The following is a 23,260-nucleotide window of genomic DNA, read 5'->3' on the forward strand; positions in this document are numbered from 1 at the left end:
TCCTGGCATTTCATTGCTCCTTTAATGGGAGCCACAACTATCTCAGCCCCAAGGGCTGGAAATCCCTCCCTAAACCTCTCCACCTCTTTACCTCTCTCTTCATCTAGAGGACCCTTCGTTAAAACCTACCTCTCTTGGACTGAACATTTGTTCACTATTCCCAATGTCCCCTTCCATGGCTCAGTGCTAAATTTTGATGAGAAGCGTCTTGGGTCTTTTTAATGGATTATAGGTGCTATATCAATGCAAGTTGTTGCTACTCTTCTTGTTCTCTATGCAGCATTTATCAGCATTAGGTGTCAGGAATCCCTTATCACCAGCACTGCTAGCAAGCAAATGACTTGAAATTCATCATATAATGTATATTCCTTGTTGGAATGGTATCCTGAGATATCTGCCCATCTGGGTATGGAGTTGATGGTAGGGGTTGAAGGTGTTGGCTTTGACCTTCCTAATGTAGCTGGAAGAAATTGATACTCATTCGGAATAAGCAATCGGATGTAGAGATGAGATAGGGGGGTTGGGTGACGTGTTGGAGAGTAGGTTTTGGGTATCTGCCAATGGGGGCAGCCCAGTGGCACAATGGTTAGCACTGCCGCCACACAGCACCAGGGACCCGGGTTCAATTCCCGGCCTCGGGTCACTGCTTCTGTGGAGTCTGCACGTTCTTCCTGTGTATGCGTTGGTTTCCTCCGGGTGTTCCGGTTTCCTCCCACAGTCCAAAAGACATGCTGGTCAGATGCACTGATCCGAACAGGCGCTGGAGTGTGGCAACTAGGGGAGTTTTAATTACTTCATTGCAATGTAAGCCTACTTGTGACATTAATAAATAAATAATGATAAATAATAAAGTTTCCAATCACACTGCCTAAGGCATAAATTGAGAGTGAGATGGGCTTGATGGATCAGTTGGTCTTTGCTACTTATGTTCCCCTGTTGAGAGCAGCTCCCTTGCATTCAACAGGAAAAACGGAATGAGACTTTCATTTCTTCAGCACCTGCAAGAACCCGAGGACATCTCAAAGTGCTCTGGAACCAATGGAGTCCGTTTAAAGATAAAACAGAAGATGCTTCAGGCACACAGGCAGTGTCTGCGGAGAGAGAATCAAAGTTAATGAGCTGAGTTTTAGTTCCAAGGTTCTGATCCTGAGGCCAAGCTGAATTCCAGATCGGAGCCTGGCAGAGATGTTTGAGTAGGCGCCAATGATGAAACCCATTATTGTTAATTGTTACTCATTCCTCCTTTCAGACTTAGTCTCAGAGGTTTATCTTCGATATTTTGATTCATGATTTCACACATTTTAACATGTTTCCAGGATTTTTATTGGGTGATAAGGGATCTTTTTCAGCTTAGTCTCTGAAGGTTGTTAGTTTATTTATTAGTGTCACAAGTAGGCTTACATTAACACTGCAATGAAGTTACTGTGAAACTCCCCTAGTCGTCACACCCCGGCGCCATTTCGGGTACACTCAGGGAGAATTTAGCACGGCCAATGCACCTAACCAATACGTCTTTCAGATTGTGGGAGGAAACCAGAGCATCTGGAAGAAACCCACGCAGACATGGGGAGAACGTGCAGACTCCAGTGACAGTGACCCTAGCCGGGAATTGAACCCGGATCCCTGGCGCTGTGAGGCAGCGGTGTTAACCACTGTGCCACCCCTGGAAATCCACATCCCTGATCCTGGGGCACATGAAGGGCGATCTCAATCCCCATGTGTTCATCCGCACCAATCCAATGAATTCTGACCTCTTCTGTTGCCATCTTAGGTGCCAGTGACAGAGCTACCTGACCAAAGGATGCCAGGGGTCTGATGTCGGCACAGGGTTTCAGAACTTTTCCCGGGATCCAACAATACCATCCACGATCTGAATCGGACACGTGGATCCAGAGTTGAAGGCGTCAGACTACAGGCACCAGGATCCCATTGCACTGTAATCTGAGGGACTGCCGCGAGTGAGACAAGGCCCCATTTCTACCAACAAATCAGAGGGAGGAATCTTCACTTCCCCCGGCTTGTTCGGGGTCAGCGACCCAATATATAATAAAAATATCAAAGATGGGCAGTGCAGAACATTTGAACTTGTTCACTGGAGTGGCATCATGAATTTGAAATAGGCATCAATGTATAAGTGTCCTAAATATCGTTTGTCACAACTCAAACGTCGCAACGTCGAGGACAAATCTTCGTTAAATTTCATCTATATCCTGTTGTAGGGTATTGATATCATCCTCACCCACTGTCACACCTCCAAGTCTGGCATCATCAGCAAATTTTTAGATTTCACTCTATTCCAAAAGCCAAGTCATTTATTGTTTTCAGAAGAGCAGTAAGTCAAGCACTGACCCTTCGAGAGACCCACTAACATATCAAGTCCACTACCATAAATCGTAGCATGTCAGTGTATAATAGGTGTATAAGATCATCTATTTTATCCAAACCCCCAAAAATCATGTTTTTGCAAACACTCGGCATATAAGGGCAGCACGGTGTATACCAGTGGTCAGCACTGCTGCCTCACTGTGCCAGGGACCTGAGTTCGATTCCCGGCTTGGGTCACTGTCTGAGCGGAGTATGCACGTTCTCCCTGTGTCTGCGTGGGTTTCTTCCGGATGCTCTGGTTTTCTCCCACAGTTCGAAAGATGTGCTGATTAGGTTCATTGGCCATTCTAATTTCTCCTTCATTGTACCTGAACAGGGGCCGGGGTGTGGTGACTAGGAGATTTTCGTAGCAACTTCATTGCAGTGTTAATGTAAGCCTACTTGTGACACTAATAAGTAAACTTTATAAATCAATCCCTCTTTTTCACCATGTCATGTTGGGGAAGCAGTGCTAGAATGGTATTGTCACTGGGCTGGTAATCCAGAGACCCAGGGTGATGCTCTAGGGTCCTGGGTTCGAATCCCACCATGGCAGATGCTGAAATTTCAATTCAATAAACATCTGGAATTAGAAGTCTGCTGACTCTTGCTGTGGTTGAGTTTGTCCTACAATGATACAGAGAGGAAGAGTGTAGGTGGCAGTGTTGACATTTCAGATGGTGATGAGGTATGGCAGGCGTGGGGCTTGGGTGGGAGCTGGAGTATGAGGAGCATAGCAGCACGTTGAGGTGGGGGGGGATCATTGTGATTGGGGGAGGAGGGAGGAGGGAGGAGGGCCTCCATGGAGGTGTTGGAAAGGCTGAAGAGGCTGGGTGAGAGATGAAGGTGGAGATAGGAGGGGTGCATGAGGGTCTCTGAAAATCCGGCTTCCTGACTGCTGTTCCCTGCAGTCACTGCGGAACAATGCTGGGGAGCCCTTTATATGGAGTTCCCCTGTGATTGGGGCGATTAAGTGGAGCAGTGGCAGATGAATCAGAGGGAGGCCTCCCTGAGCGCAAAGTGATTCTCGTGGCCATAAAAACTTTTATCAATGAGGCTCAAGATTCAGTCAGAATTTGCATCGGAGCCATCGGCACGATTCACGCCATTTTTCACACTGGAATCAACACTCTGCCAAATTGGAACATAGAACAGTACAGCATAGGAACTGGCCCTTTGGTTCCTGTTGTGCCAACCAAGACACCAAATTAAACTAATCCTTTTGCTTGCCCTTGGTCCATATCCCTCTATCCCTTGCTTTGGTAATTCTGGTAAGATCGCTCCCAATGACCATAGAGAGGAAATGAAGAAACTTACCATACAGTGAGAGATACTGACCATACAGTGAGAGATATTGACCACACAGTGAGAGATACTGACCATACAGTGAGAGATATTGACTGCACAGTGAGAGATACTGACCATACAGCGAGAGATATTGACCGCACAGTGAGAGATACTGACCATAAAGCGAGAGACACTGACCATACAGTGGGAGAAACTGACCATACAGCTAGAGATACTGACCATACAGTGGGAGAAACTGACCATACAGCGGGAGAAACTGACCATACAGCGGGAGAAACTGACCATACAGCGAGAGATATTGACCGCACAGTGAGAGATACTGACCGCACAGGGGAAAGAGAGAGGCGGAGAGTGGGAGGGAGGGAGGGAGGGGGGGGGGGGGAGAGGTTGGGGCTTTGACGGGAAGTGGGAGGGGGAGGGAGGGAGGAGGAGAGGGGACAATGTTCTCTGAGGGTTGGAAACGCTGTGTTGTCTGCAACCAGGCCGGGCAGCCAGGGGTTAAGCTGGGAGGAGGAGGGACGCGTTTCCCGTCGCTAGGCAGAGGGATCGGGAGGAAACACAAGTGTGTGAGTGTAAACACCGCGTCCGGGAGGTCCCTTTACACAGCTCTGCCCCAACCCCAGCCCGGCTGCAGCCTCCAGGATTACAACCTCCAGGATCAGAGCCCCCAGTCCGGCGGCAGCCCCAGGCTCAGAGCCCCCAGGATCAGAGCCCCCAGCCCGGCGGCAGCCCCCAGCTCCCAGGATCAGAGCCCGGAGCCCAGGGGAAAAGTTTGAACAAAGTTTGCGATTGGGCGGGGGGTAGGGAGCGGCTCCCGGTTGATGTGTTGGAGCCAAGGACACGTCCAGATGCCCAGGTGGGATTATGCTATGATTGTGGTCTAGTTGCCCCAGGCATGGCCAACCCTCACAATATTCAATCAGCCACAGCTAAGAGCATCCGCCCCTTTAAATCCAGCGAGGAGTACCTGTTCGCTATGAAGGAGGACCTGGCAGAGTGGCTGAATGAGCTGTACGGCCTGGGGATGGCACTGGAGGGCTTCATGGAGGTGCTGGAGACAGGCTGGGTGTTGTGCCAACATGCCAACAACGTGACCAGGGTGGCCCAGGACTTCTCCCGGGACTACCCCCAGCTGCTGGCCAAACTCAAGCTGCCCCAGAGCGGGGTCACCTACACCAGCACTGCCCAGCCTGGCACCTTCCTGGCCAGGGACAACGTTTCCAACTTCATCCAGTGGTGCCGCAAGGAGCTGGAGATTAAAGGTGAGCTGGAACACCCTCACTGACTTTACATTTCAACCTGCACTTTTCACACTTCTTCTTGTAGAAGGATTACTGTTAAAAAGTTTTTTAAAGTTTATTTATTAGTGTCACAAAAGCTAGGCTCTGTAATGGTGACCAGGAAACTATCATCGATTGTTGGGACTGCACGGTAGCACAGTGCTTAGCACTGCTGCCTCACAGTCCCAGGGACCCGGGTTTGTTTCCCAGCTTGGGTCACTGTCTGTGTGGAGTTTGCACATTCTCTCCGTGTCTGCATGGGTTTCTTCCAGGTGCTCCGGTTTCCTCCCACAGTCCAAAGGTGTGCTTAGGGGGTTAGGTGCATTTGCCATGCTAAATTGCCCCTTAGTATCGGGGGATTAGCAGGGTAAATACATGGGGTTGTGAGGGTAGGACCTTGTGGGATTGTGGTCGGTCCAGACCTGATAGGCCGAATGGCCTCCTTCTGCACTGTAGGATTCTATGAAATCGGCTTACATTAGCAATGCAATGAAGTTACTGTGAAAATCCCCTGGATGCCACACTCTGGTGCCTGTTCGGTACACTGAGGGAGAATTTAGCCAATGCACCTAATCAGGACTGTCTTTGGACTGTGGGAGGAAACCGGAGCACCTGGCGGAAACCCACGCAGACATGGGGAGAACGTTCAGACTTCATACAGACAGTGACCCAAGCGGGGAATTGAACCCGGGTCCCTGGCGGTGTGAAGCAGCAGTGCCAACCACTGTGCCACCGTGCTGCCCTCTGAAATGTTAACTCTGTTTCTCTCTCCACAGATGCTGCTAGACCTGTTGAGTTTTTCCGGCACTTTCTGTTCTTAATTTCAGATTTTCATCATCCGCAGCATTTTGCTTTTATTTGAGTGGCCTGGGTTAAGATGGGAGTTGCTGTGTGCCTGCCCTGTGAAAGTACCTTTCTTCCCAATTCTCTCTCTTCCCTCTGTCCTGTGACCTTGTTAGGCTACAGCCCCATGCCAATGACCACTCGCTGCTTCGGCCGAGTCGCTTGCTATTCCTCAGCTATGAGTGTTGGCAGACTATTTGACCGTGATGGACATCACCAAGATATGATCCTTTCCTCTTAGTTCCATTCACTTTGAGCTGTTCACCAAAAAATCTTCAGTTTTCAATGAAAGAACATCCGCCAGAAATGTTAATCCCACCCACTTGTCTCCACGGATGTGCCCTGAGCCCCCAACTCTTTCCGAAGATATCCGCATTTAATTTTAGTGGTTTGGTTATGATTAAAGAAACAGACAAAAAAACATTGCATTTATGTAGCGTCTTTCACACCCTGGATCATCCCAGAGTGTTTCAGAGCCGATAAGGTACTCTTGGAGTGTGGTTATGTAAACAACACAGCAGCCAGTTTGCACATAGCAAGCTCCACAAACAACAGTGTAATAAATGACCAGATAAACTGTTCCTAAAGGTAGGCTGAAGGATAAATCTCGGCTAGGGACAGCAGGGATAACTCCCCCCTGTTTAACTTTGAAATAATCATATAACTGTATAAATCTTCCTTTTCCTCCCTTCTTGTAGGGAAGGCAATGGCCTAATAGTATTATTGCTAGACTATTAATCCAGAAACTCAGCTCACGTTCTGGCGACCAGGGTTCGAATCCCACCACGGCAGATGGTGGAATTTGAATTGAATAAAAAATATCTGGAATTAACAATCTATTGATGGCCGTAAAACCATTGTCGATTGTTGGAAAAACCCATCTGGTTCACTAATGTCCTTTAGTGAAGGAAATCTGCCATCCTTACCTGGTCTGGCCTACATGTGAATCCAGAGCCACAGCAATGTGGGTTGATTCTCAACTGCCCTCTGAAATGACCCAGCAAGCACTCAGTTCAAGGGCAAATAAGGATGGGCAATAAATGTTATTCAGCCAGCGGTGCCCATGTCCCACGAATGAATAAAAAAAACAACTTATTTTTATGTAGCACCCACTGTAATAAACTGCTCTGTGAGGTTTTACAGCAGCATTGTAAAGGTGATTGTGACTGGGTTGGGTGACCACAAACTTGGTCAAAGAGGGAGGTTTCAAGGATTATTTTCGCAGACAGGGTCTCGCTTCAATGTCTGATGTCTCATTTGAAAGGTGGCACTCCCAATAGTGCCACACTCTCTCAGGGTCAGCCTGCTTCAGAGCTGGTCAGAGAGCACACTGCAATACTGCAAAGGTACAGCACCATAAAGAATAAAACCTTTTTCAACTCTCTGCCCAAAGGCAGCTCCTGTCCAAGGAACCACAACCTTCAGCACAGTTAGGGCAAGGAAGTAGGTCCCAAATTCCACCCCAGCTGGAGTGGGGATTGAACCTGTGGGGTTGGCACTGTTCTGATCCACACCAGCCACCTGCCCTGGCAAGGAGTCCTAGTTTCTGTGGCAGCATACGCTTGTACACATTGTAGCCTGGAGAGATAGGTAGTGATGGTAGAGGCATCACATGGCTAACCAGGAATCTCTCCCACTCTTACTCTCAGCCATTGGCAGCAGGGAAGGGTTTACAAATTGATTCCCAACCTGTTTGGCCATGTTATGAACACCACATTCCTTGCCCATCCAGGCCTGGAATGGGATTTGAACCCAGAGTCAGAGATGCTACCCACTGCACCCACAAGACCACCCTTACAAAGTACACCATAAGAGTTACAAATTAAAGAAACAACTGTGGCTGTGCTTTTGAACATAGCAACATAGCAAATAGGAGCAGCAGCAGGCCATTCAGCCCATCTAGCCTGCTGCGCTATTTAAAGAGACCATGGCTGATGTTCTATTTCAACTCCATTTTCCCGTACTATCCCCATATCTCTTGATGTGATCAGTGTCCAGAAACTTATCGATTTCTGTCTTGAACACATTCAACGACTGAACATTGGGGCAGAGAATCCCAAATATTCTGCTGGTTCTGGGTTCACCTGCCGGGGCAAACATCCTGTCCATATTTGGTCAGTTACAGTCTTAGCATCCTGGGATAGATCAGCAACCTCGTGACCAAATCAAGCAAACAATGTTAGTTTCTGTCTGTGCCAGTTGCCGTTGTTGATTTTTGCCAGTGTTGTGTGAGTTTGTTTGCCTACACTTTATGAATACAGGTCCCTTTGGGGCAGAGGGGAGTGTGTAAAAGAGGCACTTCTGTTGTCAGTGTTAGCTTGCAAGGGTACACAACGATATCTGTAAAACCATAGAATCCCTATGGTGTAGAAGGAGGCCATTCAGCCCATCAAGTCTGCACCAACTCTACGAAAGAGCATCTTTGCCCTTTGCTACCCCACACATCCCTGTAACCCCGCATGTTTACCATGGCTAATCCATCTAACTTGCATATCATTGGACTGTGGGAGGAAACCGGAGCACCCGGAGGAAACCCACGCAGACACGGGGAGAACGTGCAGACTTCACACAGACAGTGACCCAAGGCCGTGAATCGAACCTGGGTCCCTGGTGCTGTGAGGCAGCAGTGCTAACCACCGTGCTACCATGCAGTCCTCATTGGAATGACTGAGAATGATGGACCATCATATAAAGATCAGCACAGTCACGGGAGACGGTTAAGCCCACAGATAACCATGGGGACCTAGTTGCGTAAGGTTTAATATTGGTAAAACCTTCCTAGACTCTTTGAAGGAGTGAATTATCAAACAAAGTTGGACACTGTGCAACATAAAGAAATATGGGATGGATGACTAGATGCATGGCTGAAGAAATAAGTTTTGGTCTTAAAGAAGCGAGAGGTGGCGAGGTTTAGAGAGGAAATTCCAGAGCTTAGGACCAAGGCAGCTAAAGCCACGGCCACATGTGGGGGAATGTTGAAAATCAGGGATGCTCAAAAGGTCAGAATTGGAGGGTTGTAGGGCTGGTGGAGTTTACAGCGATAGGGAGAGTAAGGCTATGCAAAAGATGAGAATTTTCCAATTTTGTCATTGCTGGGATACAGTGTAGGTGAGAGCAGAGGCTGAACAGCACTTGATGTGAGTTAGGGTACATTCGACAGGGATTTGGATGAGCTGAGGCTGGTTTCCAGAGGGTGCATAGTGAGAGGCCAGGAGAGCACTGGGATGGTCAGGTTTGGAGGTAGCAACGGCATGGATATAAACTTCAGCAGCAGGTGAACCGAGGCTCAGCAGAATCAGGTGGTGTTATCAACGTGAAAATAGGTGATCTTGATGAAGGTGAGGCTTCATGTAATGCCCTAACTATGTTAGGGGTTGTGGATTTTAAACAAAAAGAAAAAAGACATGGTTTGGACACGGAGATTCAAAGTAACAAACAGAAAGTTTATTGAAAAGCTATTCTTTGCACAGAACAGAACTGAAACTAAACAGCAGTCTGTGAAACACCCCAATGACATCACCATCCAGTCAGGTGACTGGCTCTTAAAGTAATCATGCAGCTACTTAAATATATAACAGATATGGAATCAGAAATTCACCTCAGGGTCAAAAATGATGCTAATGCCGCAAGCAGCCTGGAAAGGGTCCAGGGAGATGGATGGACTCAGTGAGTATTAAATACAGTTTTCAGTGGGGAAAGAAGACAGTAAGTGGGATTTTTCAGCCCTTCCCGCTGGCAGCATCACCCAAAGTCCCCCCCTCCCTCCCCCTTCAGCAGTGGGGCGAATGAGCCATGCAAAACGCCATAGACTTTGGCAGCACCGGAAGATCCTTCCAGTAGCCAATGGCAAGCCACCTCCACCTTGGGAAATCCCGCCATGGGGACGTGGGGATGGTGGGCTGGAAAATCCTGGCCAATGACTTTAGTTTTCCCAATGTTTAACTGGAGGAAATTGCTGCCCATCCAATAATGGAATAACAGCATGACAAAACAACATTGCATTGATAGAGCAACTTAACAGAGAAATGTCCCAAGGTGCCTCACAGGAATGCTATCAGTGATAAATCTAAGCATCATTTGCTGAAGGCACAGCCTCCAGTTGGAAACTGTAGAAAAGGCCTGAATTGGATGAACAGGGTTTTTGGAGATCTTTATAGATGGAAGAGGCCACAGAGATGAGGAAAGGACAAGGCCACGGGATTATCTGTACACGAGGATAAGAATTTAAAATGTAGTGGTAATAGTCACATGAGCAGTCTGGGAATGGAGGGATACAAACGAATGGTCGAGTTGGGCCAATGAGCGGCACAGGCTTGGAGGGCCGAAGGGCCTGTTTCCTGTGCTGTACTGTTCTTTGTTCTTTGTTCTGGTGAGCCATTAGGCACTGTAGGCCCCGATTTCCCTATATCCCTGCGAAATGTGCCTTCAAGCAGAAGTTGCAGCTGATTGAATCTTTAATGGCTTACTTTAGCAAATGTCCAATTCATTCTGTGTTTCTTTAAGTTTAAAGTTTATTTATTAGTGTCACAAGTAGGCTTACTTCAACACTGCAGTGAAGTTACTATTCCAATTCTATTTGCAAACAGAAGGGCAACTTGGGAAAATCCCCCTTCGTAAATACAGAGTCACTTTAAAAGCAGCAGACAGCATTATTATTTTTGAAAGCAATAACAAAGGCTTCTGTCCTTACAATTGCCCTGCTGAATTACAGGAAGGGTAGTTTCTCCACCATGCACTCTGGCGCCTGTTCGGCTACACTGAGGGAGAATTTAGCACGGTCAATGCACCTAACCAGCATGTCTTTTGGACTGTGGGAGAAAACCAGAGCACCTGGAGGAAACCCACGCAGACACGGGAACAACATGCAGACTCCACACAGACAACGACCCAAGCTGGGAATTGAACCCAGGTCTCTGGCAGTGTGAGGCTGCAGTGTTAACCACTGTGCTACCGTGCTGCCCACCATGTTTGACATCCCGCAGTTGATTTTCCACCCCTGCCACAGTACTGAAACAGTCTGAAATGGTACCTGTGACCGTGGGGAATTAGCTCTCATCATCCTTCTTGCCCTGTCCACAGTCTTTAATGCATTGGACCCATACCATCATCTTCCGATGCCTTTCTTTTAAAATTCCTCCTGGTCTCCTGATTCCTGTAAACAATCTCCAGCTGTGTACTCCCTCCACCCATCTCTGCACTCCTCTAATTCTGACCTCCCATCCACCACTGGCGACTGTGCCTTCAGCTGCCTAGTGTCTAAGATGCGGAATTCCCTCCCTAAAAGTCTCTGTCTCTTTACTTCTTCCTCCTAAAAGACCCTCATTAAAACCCACCTTTTTGACCAAACTTTCGATCATCAGCCCTAAAGTCCCCTTGGTGTCAAATTTCATTTGGTGATGTTCCTATGAAGCGAGTTGGGATGGTTCCCTATTTCCAAGGTCGGCACGGTTGAACAGTAGTTAGTGTTGCTGCTTCACTGTTCCAGGGTTTGATTCCTGGCCTCGGGTCACTGTGTGGAGCTTGCACATTCTCCCTGTGTCTGTGTGAGTTCCCTCCGGTTTCTTCCCACACTCCAAAGATGTGTAGCTTAGATGGATTAGCCATGGTAAATGCGTGGGGTTACGGCAAGGGGGGGGGGGGGGGGGGTGAGGGCCTGGGTAAGATACTCTGTCAGAGAGTCGGTGCAGACTCGATGGACTGAATGGCCTTTTCTGCACTGTAGAGATTCTATGATTCCATACTATGATCCTATTTTCAAGGCGCTATATAAATGCACATTATTGTTATTTGTTGAGGCCGATAATTTTATTGTTCTATCTGATCCAAAAGCTGAGCCAGTGAAGAGCATTCATTCAGCACCATATTCCATGGGGGCGGAACTGCCCTTCCTGTAATTCAGCAAGGCAATTGTAAGGCAGAAGCCTTTGTTATTGCTTTCAAAAATAATAATGCTGTTTGCTGCTTTTAAAGTGACTCTGTATTTACGAAGGGGGATTTTTCCAAGTTGCCCTTCTGTTTGCAAATAGAATTGGAACAGTGATTTCAGCACAATGTGTGCCATCGTAAGAGAGAAGAAATTTGGGAATCTTCAAGTCAAGTCAACACCAGTCATTTAAAGCTTCGGGATAGATACAAAAAGCAAATGGAATGTTTGTTTTTATCTCAAGGAGGCTGGGACACAAAAGGAAGGAAGTTCCGCTCCACTTGTACAGAGCCTTGCTCAGCCCCGTGTACTGTATACTCAGATTTGGGCTCCACATCCCCAGCAGAGAAATAGTGGCTCTGGAGAGGGTGCATTGCAGATTCAGCAGAATAATCAGAGTCTGATAATGTGAGGACAATTTGAACAAAAATGGCTGGTATTTCCTAGAGACTGAAAGATTGAGGGGTGGTTTAATTGGGATGTTCGAAGATTAAGACTGTAGATACATAAAAGCAAGTACTCTTGTTAGGGGGATTGTAATAGCATGGCACACTTCTGGTATCGTCAAGACACTTCAGGCCCAGTTAGGAACAAAAGGTATTTATTGAATAAGAGTAACTATTTACAGGGTTTTGCAGCCCCAGGCTGCCTTGGAGGAGGCCGCCCGGCTGCTCCAGTCCTTACATATTTACTGCATGGCTTCCACGTGTATTCTGCCCAAGAAAGAACTCCACTGTCTGAGATGATCACTCGCTCTCAGTCCCCATTGGTTGCTGAAGCTAGGTGACCTTCTGCTGCGCTGTCTTAAAGAGACAGATACAAATATCATTAACAAGGGGCCAGAATCCCCCTAACCCACAGATCTTTGGACACTAAGAGGCAATTTAGCATGGCCAATCCACCTAACCTCCACATCTTTGGACTCTAAGAGGCAATTTAGCATGACCAATCCCCGTATCCTACACTAAGAGGCAATTTAGCATTGCCAATCCCCGTAACCTATACTAAGGGGCAATTTAGCATGGCCAATCCATCTAACCTGCACATTGTTGGACTGTGGAAGGAAGCCAGAGCACCCGGAGGAAACCCACGCAGACACGGGGAGAAGGTGCAAACTACACACAGTCACCCAAGGCCGGAATTCAACCCGGGTCCTGGCGCTGTGAGGCAGCAGTGCTAACCACTGTGCCGCCATACCGCCCACTGTGCCACTGTGCCGTCCCTTACCACTGACAACAGCTACCCACCTGGCAGCAGCAGATCACCAATTAAAATATTGAAAGCTTCAGTTAGTGCCTACTTAGGTGCCTCAGTGAAACACAAGGAATGCAGCGTTAGAAATCACAGCAGCTGTGATTGTTGTCTGCTGTAGCTAACAGGCATTCAGGTCAGCAAAGAACGAAATGGCCGGAGACAGGATAGCGATACTCCAATGATCCAATACATCAGAACCAAAGGAAGAAGAACAAACATAAATCCTGCAGTGAGAAAGGTGAAAGAATTCATTGGGCCAAATGGAGAATATTCAGAAACATGCGCAGTGGTTAGCACTGCTGCCTCACAGCTCCAGGGACCTGGGTTCAATTCCGGCCTTGGGTCACTGTCTCTGTGGAGTTTGCACTTTCTCCCTGTGTCTGCGTGGGTTTCCTCCGGGTGCTCCGGTTTCCTCCCACAATCCAAAGATGTGCAGGTTAGGTGGATTGGCCACGCTAAATTGCCTCTTATTGTCGGGAGGATTAGCAGGGTAAATACATAGGGCTACGAGATAAGGCCTGGGTGGGACTGTTGCCGGTGCAGGCTTGATGGGTTGAATGGCCTCTTTCTGCACTGTAGGGTTTCTATAATACTGTAAACGATGAACAAAGGGTCAGAGAAGGACCTATAGAAACTATAGCCAAAGAAGAAAAGAAAGAAGAAAAGGGTGGCATGGACAAGTTGGGCCGAAGGGCCTGTTTCCATGCTGTAAACCTCTATGACTCTATATAGACCATTGTATTAAGTTAGTATTTTTATAACATTGTACAGCAATGAGAGAGCAAGTGAGGAAATGCAGACAAAATAGAAAATGAGAGTGAGTCTAAGGTAATATAATAAATCATTGCTTTCCCAGTGAAGGCAAGGAGAAATGACTGAGCGTCACGCTCTCCCATACGCCAGTGATACTCTGGTTATAACTGACTTCAGCATAAAGCAGCTGGGAGCCTGCAACAAACGAAAAGAGCTTAAAACAAGTGAAACTTGGAGAGGACTGAGAGAGCCAGGGCAGCAGATGTGAGAAGCAATAATTGACTCCCTCACAAATGATAATCATCATTGGCATACAGGGAAGATATTATAGCTCGCTGCCTCTGAGCCAATAGCTTCAGCTTCAAGTCCCAGCCCAGGATTAGATGACCAAGGAAGGTGCCATGAACAGACTGTGCCACAGGGCACACTGCTGACCTGAGCAGATTCAGGCTTTATGTCGCTCTCTATCCCCACAGTGATTAGAACTGACATCCGCATTAGGATCTCCAGTCAATTATTGCAGCGTGGAGAGATTTTATTAAAGGTAGTTTGCCTTTATCTTGTCAGGTTACTGTCCACGTGCAACATGTTTCTGGCTTGTAAGGACCAAGCGATTTCTGGTGTCATTGTACCTGATGAGTTCATGCCTCTGTGTGAAGCTATTATTAAAAGCACATGCTGTGTATCAAAGGTAATGATTGATTATATTGGTCAACTGCTTCCTCGTTCCATTCATCAAGCAGAGAGTAATGAGGAGAATTGATCTCTTATTATATCCACATCATTTCCCACACAATTAATCAGGCCTGGGTGTCCCTCAGGGACTGTGGTGCCAGTTAAACATCATCACAGAGGGAGTGGCACTATGACTCTCAGCAAGGAGATGTCCTTTCTCAACTCAATATGCATCATGCTGTTATTTTCTGGAACTGCTCTTGCCTGTTCCTGGACTCACAACTGCAAAGCTTTATCAGTGTCAGCCCTGGCCCAGTTAGACCATAATACCATAAGATATAAGAGCAGAATTAGGCTATTCGGCCCGTTGAGTCTGCTCTGCCATTCAATCATGGCTGATAAGTTTTTCAACCCCCATTCTCCCACCTTTTCCCCGTAACCTTTGAACCCCTTATCAATCAAGAACCTATTGATCTCTGTCTTAAATACATTCAATGACCTGGCCTCCACAGCCTTCTGTGGCAATGAATTCCACAGATTCACCACCCTCTGGCTAAAAAATTCCTCCTCATCTTAATCAGTAGCACATACGTCTCCATATCACAAGGGTTCAAGTTGGGTTATCATCACATTGTTGTTTCTGGAAGATTGTTGAGTGCCAATTGGCTGCTGTGTTACCTACAATGCAACAGTGACTACACTTAACAAAGTACGCCATTGGCTGGAAAGCTCTTTGAGACGGCCGGTAGTTGTGAAAAGCACTATATAAATGCAAGTCTTTCTTATCGCAAACAAATTAAAAACCCAAAGTGCGGGAGGTACTCAGCAGGCTTGGCAGCGTCTGTGGAGAGAGAAACAGTGCGAATGTTTCAGGTCGATGACCTTTCATCAGAACTGGGCAACATTTATAAGAGTCATGGAGTTTTGAGAGAGAAAGTGAGGCCCTTTGGCCCATTGTGTCTGCGCCGGCCATCAAGTACCTATCCATTCTAATTCCATTTTTCAGTACTTGATCCATAGCCTTGTATGCTGTGGCGTTTCAAGTGCTCATCTCTAACATCTTCCAGTTATGATTGAAAATTTATCATGGGATTTTCTGCCAACTGCCCCCCCCCATCCTCGTGGCGTGTTTTCCAGTGGCAGAAATGGCTCATCATTGGCTGCCGGAAGGATCTTCCTGTCCCACTGAGGTCTATGGCATTTTGTACAGCTTGACTGCCCTGCCAATGGGAAACCTGGCGGGATAGACCGGAAAATCCCACCCGAGGGCCAAATGGCCTCCTGTAACCATTTCTCAACCAACAGTAATAGTTTTATTCCTCATTCAGGAAGAAATCTCCTCAGTGTCTCTTTTTGTGCTTCCCTTTTATGTTCCTGCAGGCATTACAGGAAATCCATCAAGGATAGAAATAGCTGGCAGGAAAAGATTAATCACGACCTGGGAATACATGAAACAGTAAATGAGATAGTTATGAGAAAGAACTAAATGTACTTTTCCTGTTTACCAAGTCTGGATGGGCAGGGGATAACAAATCCCGAGCAGTAACAGGATAGTTTACAATTTATCTTTAGTATTGCTGAAAAGAGACATGTTGTTGAATCTTTTTAATCTTACACTCATCAGAACAATTTGCAAGAATACCAAATATAAAGGGAACAATAGTTTGTACCACATGAGAAAAGAGTACTGATTGGTTGGCGAGCAGACTCTGATTGGCAGAGGTGTTGCCGTGGAGAATGCATCAGTCAATTTAAGATTATCAGTTGGGCTCATAGTGTAGCTCACTAAACACTTGCCAGAAGCAACATATATTCACACACAGAGTGCTGTCCTTTGCAGACAGAGAAGACACGAATAAACATTGCACCTTTTTCAATGACAACCATTCTCTGGTTCATTCCCCAGGGCAATAATTTGGCCAATCAGAGATAACCTGGCTTGGTTTCAATTTAAACAAAGCTTGGCAGTTAACAGTCAGTCATCAATTACCTGGTGCATTCCCCATAGCAACACCCCTCCCTATCAGACTCCAGTTGATAACCAATCAGCACTCTCTTCTCATGCAGTATAAATTATTGTTCTCTTTACATTTGATATTCTTGCAAATTGTCCTGATGAGTGCAGGCTGAAAAGCTTTGACAACATGTGCCTTTTTTCAGTAATACTCAAGTTCTGTACTACCAAACCACTCATTGCATCTTAAGCTAATTGTGTGAATCATTCACTAAGAGATGATTTAAAAATCGGAAGAAAGGATTGTTGGCTTTGCAAATATTTTAATACCATCACTAATATACATATATTATAGGGGAGGCAGTGGTGTAGTGGTATTGTCACTGGACTAGTAATCCAGAGACCCAGAAAAATGCTCTTGGGACCAAGGTTCAAATCCCACCATGGAAGATGGTGACATTTGAATTCAACAAAAATCTGCAATTAAAAGTCTAATGATGACCAAATTTTTAAAAATTATATTTGTGCACACATGTATATAATATTATATACATAGTATAATACTGTATTACAGTACTGGTAGATACAGGTTGTCAGTGTATAACACTGGAGTACAGTACTGGTGGATAAATGACTGTCACTGTATAAAATAAGTATAGCCCTGATGGATACGGGACTCTCACTGTATAATGTTGGATACAGTGCAGGTGGATACAGGACTGTCACTGTATAAAATAAGGTACAGTCCTGGTGGATATAGATCTGTCGCTGTATAACATTGGATACAATCCAGATGGGAACATGTCTGTCATTGTATAAAATAAGGGTGCAGTACAGGTGGCTACATGTCTGTAACTACATAATATTAAGATAAAGTCTGGGCAGATACAAGTCTATCATTGTTTGATATAAAGGTACAGAACTGGTGGATACTGGTCTGTCAGTATATAATATTAGGATACAGTATAGGAGGATACAGGTCTGTCACTGTATAATATAAGGATACAATATTGGTGGATACAGATTTGTCTGTATAACGTTCGGGTCCAGTACTGGTGGGAACACGTCTGTCAATGTATAACTGGGGTATAGTAGTGGTGGGAACTGCATAATACTGGGATAGATTACTGCTGGGAACATGTCTGTCTTATAAATACATGATACAGTATTGTTTGTCAATGTAGTATTAATCACAGAGTTTGGCAATCACCTTGTTAAGGGAACAACTTTTGGCTGGAGAGATTCTTGTAGGTTAGTAGCATTGAGGAAGTGTCTTACAATAAACCAGTTTGAACCTAAAAGAGCAGTCTGAATTGATTCTTCTATTACAGCCACTTGTTGTGAGTAACAATGTTGAATAGTGGTCTGTATTAATACTGAGGTATAGTACAGGTGAACCTAGCTCTGTCACTTATAGAACACTAGGATACAGTACTGGTGGACATAGATCTGACTGTATAACTCTAGGGATCAGTACTGGTGAATAAAGGCCACTTTATTCATCAGTACTGAATGAAGGGATTCAGTATCCCTCCTGAATCCCTTGTTCAGGGATAATGTGGGATTCAGGTCCCACATTATCCTGATGTGGGATAATCAGGATAATCCTGATGTGGGATTCAGGTCTGTAATAATGTGGGATTCAGGTCTGTCACTGTATAACACTGGGAAACTACTGGTGCACACAGGCCTATTACTGGGGGCTGGGATCGGTCTCAGTAGAGGGGAGTGAGAATGTCAGTCAATTGACCATGGCTCATAGATTTCTCTTTCTGTATGTATTGTAACCATAGGATAGACATTTACTGTTTGATTTCTGCTCTGAAACGTGCCTGCTAATATGTTGTGGTACAGCACAATGATTAGATTATAGGTCCTGGTTATTGCAGATGTTAATCCTACCTGAATAATCTCTATTAATATTGTCCCTTTAAAGGGAGACATATTGGTGCATTGATCATTTGTGACATTAATTTCTCATTTGTCAAGGTCGATTGAAAATTAATCATTAGAAAAAAATCTACTTTGAAAAGCTCCTATATTTAGATCACTTCCAAAAACCCTGTGGGCACTGATGTGATTCTGTAACTCTCTGATCACTGTCAGAGCAAACTGAGGGCTAACAGCCCAGCGATACCCTCTTAATCTTTCCCCTCACTGTAGTACTGAGTCATACAGCAGAAAAGACAATGGAGGGATGGAGCAACCTCTCATCCTTTACCACCTGGGCATTGGGCATTACCTGGGCAGAGCTGAGGAAGGAGGACCTGGCGGGGAGCAGCTGGTGAGCGAGACAATTCCCCATCTCTGACCTTTCCTCCCATTGATCTAAAGAAGAGGAAATTTAAGTGCTGCCCATGTAACGTGATGTTCCCCAGCCAGTTCTCCTCACCCTGCACCCCACAGACAGTGCTTAAAGATCAGGTGCTGAGTATAGTGTTCAATGGCTCAACTGTTCTGCATTTGATTATGTGAGTCTGTTTACTATTGACGCTCAATAGGCTTGATCGATTAAACCTAGGCGTGGACTCAGAGAAAAGTGAACAAAGCTGCAGAAGGAGCTGGAAGTTGGAGCTGAGGCCTGGAGTGGACCTATTAAAGCATTGTGAATAAATAAAACTTATTGCAAACATATGGTGGGATCTTCCGGATCATGCCACTTCCCCCACCCACCCCTTTACTGGTGCCACCACAGTCAATGGACTTTTGGCTAACTTGCCACATCTGCTATGGTGGGACCTGTTGCAGTGGGGCTGGGAAATCCCAGCCATAGAAATCAATGTCATCTGTTCGTAGCTCCAAAATAGAACATTTATAACACAGAGGTCAATGATCAACAGAGTGGAGCAGGTCCCAGAAAGGAGAGGGGTAGGTAACAGGGGAAGTGAAAGATGTTTTGCGACTATAGGTAAGTGAATGTGCATAAAGGTTGTAATGTACAAACACAATTCTAAAATGTAGATTAATTAATGAAGTTTATAACCTTCTTCAATTGCAGTTTCAGTGTCTGGTACTTCGAGATGTTCTTGGCAGGCAGGATTAAGGAGAATCCTAAGGCATTCTATTCATGCATTAGGAACAAAAGAGTTGTCAGGGAGAAAATCGGACCTCTCAGGACAAAGGAGGGGAATTATGCTTAGAACCCAAGGGAATAGGGGAGATCCTAAATGAATACTTTGCATTGGTATTCACGAAGGAGAGGGGCGTGTTAACCGGGAGTGTCTTGGAGGGAGGTGTTGATCCGTTAGAGAAAATCTCCATTACAAGAGAGGAAGTGTTAGGTTTTTTAGGGAACATTAAAACTGACAAAGCCCCAGGGCCTGATGGCATCTATCCTCGACTGCTCAGGGAGACGAGAGATGAAATTGCTGGGCCTCTGACGGAAATCTTTGTCGCTTCTTTGGACACGGGTGAGGTCCCTGAGGATTGGAGGATAGCGAATGTGGTCCCGTTGTTTAAGAAGGGTAGCAGGGATAACCCAGGAAATTATAGGCCGGTGAGCTTGACGTCCGTGGTAGGGAAGTTGTTGGAGAGGATTCTTAGAGACAGGATGTATGTGCATTTAGAAAGGAACAATCTAATTAGTGACAGACAGCATGGTTTTGTAAGAGGGAGGTCGTATCTTACAAATTTGGTGGAGTTTTTTGAGGAAGTGACAAAAACGGTTGATGAAGGAAGGGCTGTGGATGTCGTCTATATGGATTTCAGTAAGGCATTTGACAAAGTCCCACATGGCAGGTTGGTTAAGAAGGTTAAGGCTCATGGGATACAAGGAGAAGTGGCTAGATGGGTGGAGAACTGGCTTGGCCATAGGAGACAGAGGGTAGTGGTCGAAGGGTCTTTTTCCGGCTGGAGGTCTGTGACCAGTGGTGTTCCGCAGGGCTCTGTACTGGGACCTCTGCTATTTTTGTGATATATATAAATGATTTGGAAGAAGGTGTAACTGGTGTAATCAGCAAGTTTGCGGATGACACGAAGATGGCTGGACTTGCGGATAGCGAAGAGCATTGTCGGGCAATGCAGCAGGATATAGATAGGCTGGAAAATTGGGCGGAGAGGTGGCAGATGGAGTTTAATCTGGATAAATGCGAAGTGATGCATTTTGAAAGAAATAATGTAGGGAGGAGTTATACAATAAATGGCAGAGTCATCAGGAGTATAGAAACACAGAGGGACCTAGGTGTGCAAGTCCACAAATCCTTGAAGGTGGCAACACAGGTGGAGAAGGTGGTGAAGAAGGCATATGGTATGCTTGCCTTTATAGGACGGGGTATAGAGTATAAAAGCTGGAGTCTGATGATGCAGCTGTATAGAACGCTGGTTAGGCCACATTTGGAGTACTGCGTCCAGTTCTGGTCGCCGCACTACCAGAAGGACGTGGAGGCGTTAGAGAGAGTGCAGAGAAGGTTTACCAGGATGTTGCCTGGTATGGAGGGTCTTAGCTATGAGGAGAGATTGGGTAAACTGGGATTGTTCTCCCTGGAAAGACGGAGAATGAGGGGAGATCTAATAGAGGTGTACAAGATTATGAAGGGGATAGATAGGGTGAACAGTGGGAAGCTTTTTCCCAGGTCGGAGGTGACAATCACGAGGGGACACGGGCTCAAGGTGAGAGGGGCGAAGTATAACTCAGATATTAGAGGGATGTTTTTTACACAGAGGGTGGTGGGGGCCTGGAATGCGCTGCCAAGTAGGGTGGTGGAGGCAGGCACGCTGACATCGTTTAAGACTTACCTGGATAGTCACATGAGCAGCCTGGGAATGGAGGGATACAAACGATTGGTCTAGTTGGACCAAGGAGCGGCGCGGGCTTGGAGGGCCGAAGGGCCTGTTTCCTGTGCTGTACTGTTCTTTGTTCTTTGTTCTGTGTTACCAGAGGTTAGAAAACTGCTTGTTTACCACGCTGCAGAAGATGGCTGAGATGGACTGGCAACAAATGGAGTTAATTCTCAATGATAACGTCATTTATGATCACATAGATAGTCATGAAGAGGGCTGCTTGTTTCTGGGATAAATATACAGAAGAACTAGTGACAACAATAGCAACCAATGCTCGATAGAACTGTGGGATAGAGTAAAGGATTCTCCCTAGTGCCCTGGTCAATATCTATTCCTCAAATGCTAAAACAGTTTATCTGGTCATTACGTCACTGCTGTTTGTGGGATCTTTCTGTGCACAGATTGGTTGCTACATTTCCAACATTGCAATCGCCTCAAAAGCATTTGATTGTCTGTAAACCACTTTAGGACATGCTGAATCTGTGAAAGCTGCTATATAAATGCAAGTGTTTTTTGGAACAGTGATAGAGAAATTCCCTGAAATGCCCCACCAGAACTTTAGTTGGAAGATTGTCAGAAGCCTTGGGAAAAATCAGTCTCAGTGGTCAAAGTTTGCACATTTCTGATGGTCCTCTGCCAAAGTTACATTGATGTAGAGATGCCTTCGATATGCGTGATCTTCTTGGAGATCCTCTCCACTTGGAGTCAGCAGTTTGCGATGTCGATGGTAGTCATGATGTGGAGGTGCCACAGCAACCTCTGCAAGACATGCCGGATCATCGACACAGATGTCATCATCTCATGTGAGAACACCATCCACCAGGTACACGGTACCTACTCTTGCAACTCGGCCAACGTTGTCTACCTGATACGCTGCAGGAAAGGATGTCCCGAGGCATGGTACATTGGGGAGACCATGCAGATGCTGCAACAACGGATGAATGAACACCGCTCAACAATCACCAGGCAAGACTGTTCTCTTCCTGTTGGGGAGCACTTCAGCGGTCACGGGCATTCGGCCTCTGATATTCGGGTAAGCGTTCTCCAAGGCGGCCTTCACGACACACGACAGCACAGAGTCGCTGAGCAGAAACTGATAGCCAAGTTCCGCACACATGAGGACGGCCTCAACCGGGATATTGGGTTCATGTCACACTATTTGTAATCCCCACAGCCTGCCTGGACCTGCAGAGTTTCACTGGCTGTCCTGTCTGGAGACAATACACATCTTTTTAGCCTGTCTTGATGCTCTCTCCACTCACATTGTTTGTATCTTAAAGACTTGATTAGCTGTAAGTATTCACATTCCAATCATTATTCATGTAAATTGAGTTTGTGTCTTTATATGCCCTGTTTGTGAACAGAATTCCCACTCACTTGAAGAAGGAGCTTGGGGCTCCGAAAGCTTGTGTGGCATTTGCTACCAAATAAACCTGTTGGACTTTAACCTGGTGTTGTTAAACTTCTTACAAAGTTACATTGGATATCACCCTCAGCCCCCTCTAGAAATCAGACACCCGTGAAGTAGCAAGGTCGTATTGTAAAGTAACGCACCAGGATTGAATATGGCATTATTTTTGATTGATTTCCTGTCATTTTATAGGATCACCTTGAGCCCTCATTTTATGGTGCTGTCATTATACAGCTAGAGACTTGCTCAAAGGCAACCTTTGGGAGTGCTGCATCAGATTGCGATGGAGTGTGGCTTTGTACTGGCAGTTTCCCACATAGTGAGTGTCTGATTTCCATCTTCTCAGAGTGGACATTGATCTAGGAGAGGCCACTCTCCTCCCACAGGAATGAGGAAAAGTATAGAACCACATGGGCCATCAAATCATTTCAGCTCAATGAGGCCCTTTCATTGCCTATGGGCAGGCTGGTGTATAGCCCTGACACTGAATAGGCTGATGTACAGCCTTGACACTGAATAACTGGTGTATAGCCCTGACATTGAATAGGCTGATGTACAGCCCTAACACTGAATGACTGGTGTACAGCCCTGACACTGAATAACTGGTGTAGAACCCTGACACTGAATGATTGGTGTACAGCCCTGACACTGAATAACTGGTGTATAGCCCTGACACTGAATGATTGGTGTATAGCCCTGACATTGAATAGGAAAGT

The 23,260-nt window shown here is 46.1% G+C and overlaps 1 protein-coding gene across 1 annotated transcript in view; it reads left to right on the forward strand.

Annotated features, from left to right (window-relative positions):
- Window positions 1–4,567: 4,567 nt before the first annotated feature.
- Window positions 4,568–23,260, forward strand: part of gas2l2 (growth arrest specific 2 like 2) — a 48,756-nt gene continuing 30,063 nt past the window's right edge. The window contains exon 1 of the mRNA XM_078225961.1: window positions 4,568–4,934. Within this exon, the coding sequence (XP_078082087.1) occupies window positions 4,568–4,934 (367 nt within the window). The remainder of the gene's footprint in view (window positions 4,935–23,260) is intronic.

Source organism: Mustelus asterias, chromosome 12 (assembly GCF_964213995.1).
Source record: "Mustelus asterias chromosome 12, sMusAst1.hap1.1, whole genome shotgun sequence".
NCBI classification, from domain to species: Eukaryota; Metazoa; Chordata; class Chondrichthyes; order Carcharhiniformes; family Triakidae; genus Mustelus; species Mustelus asterias.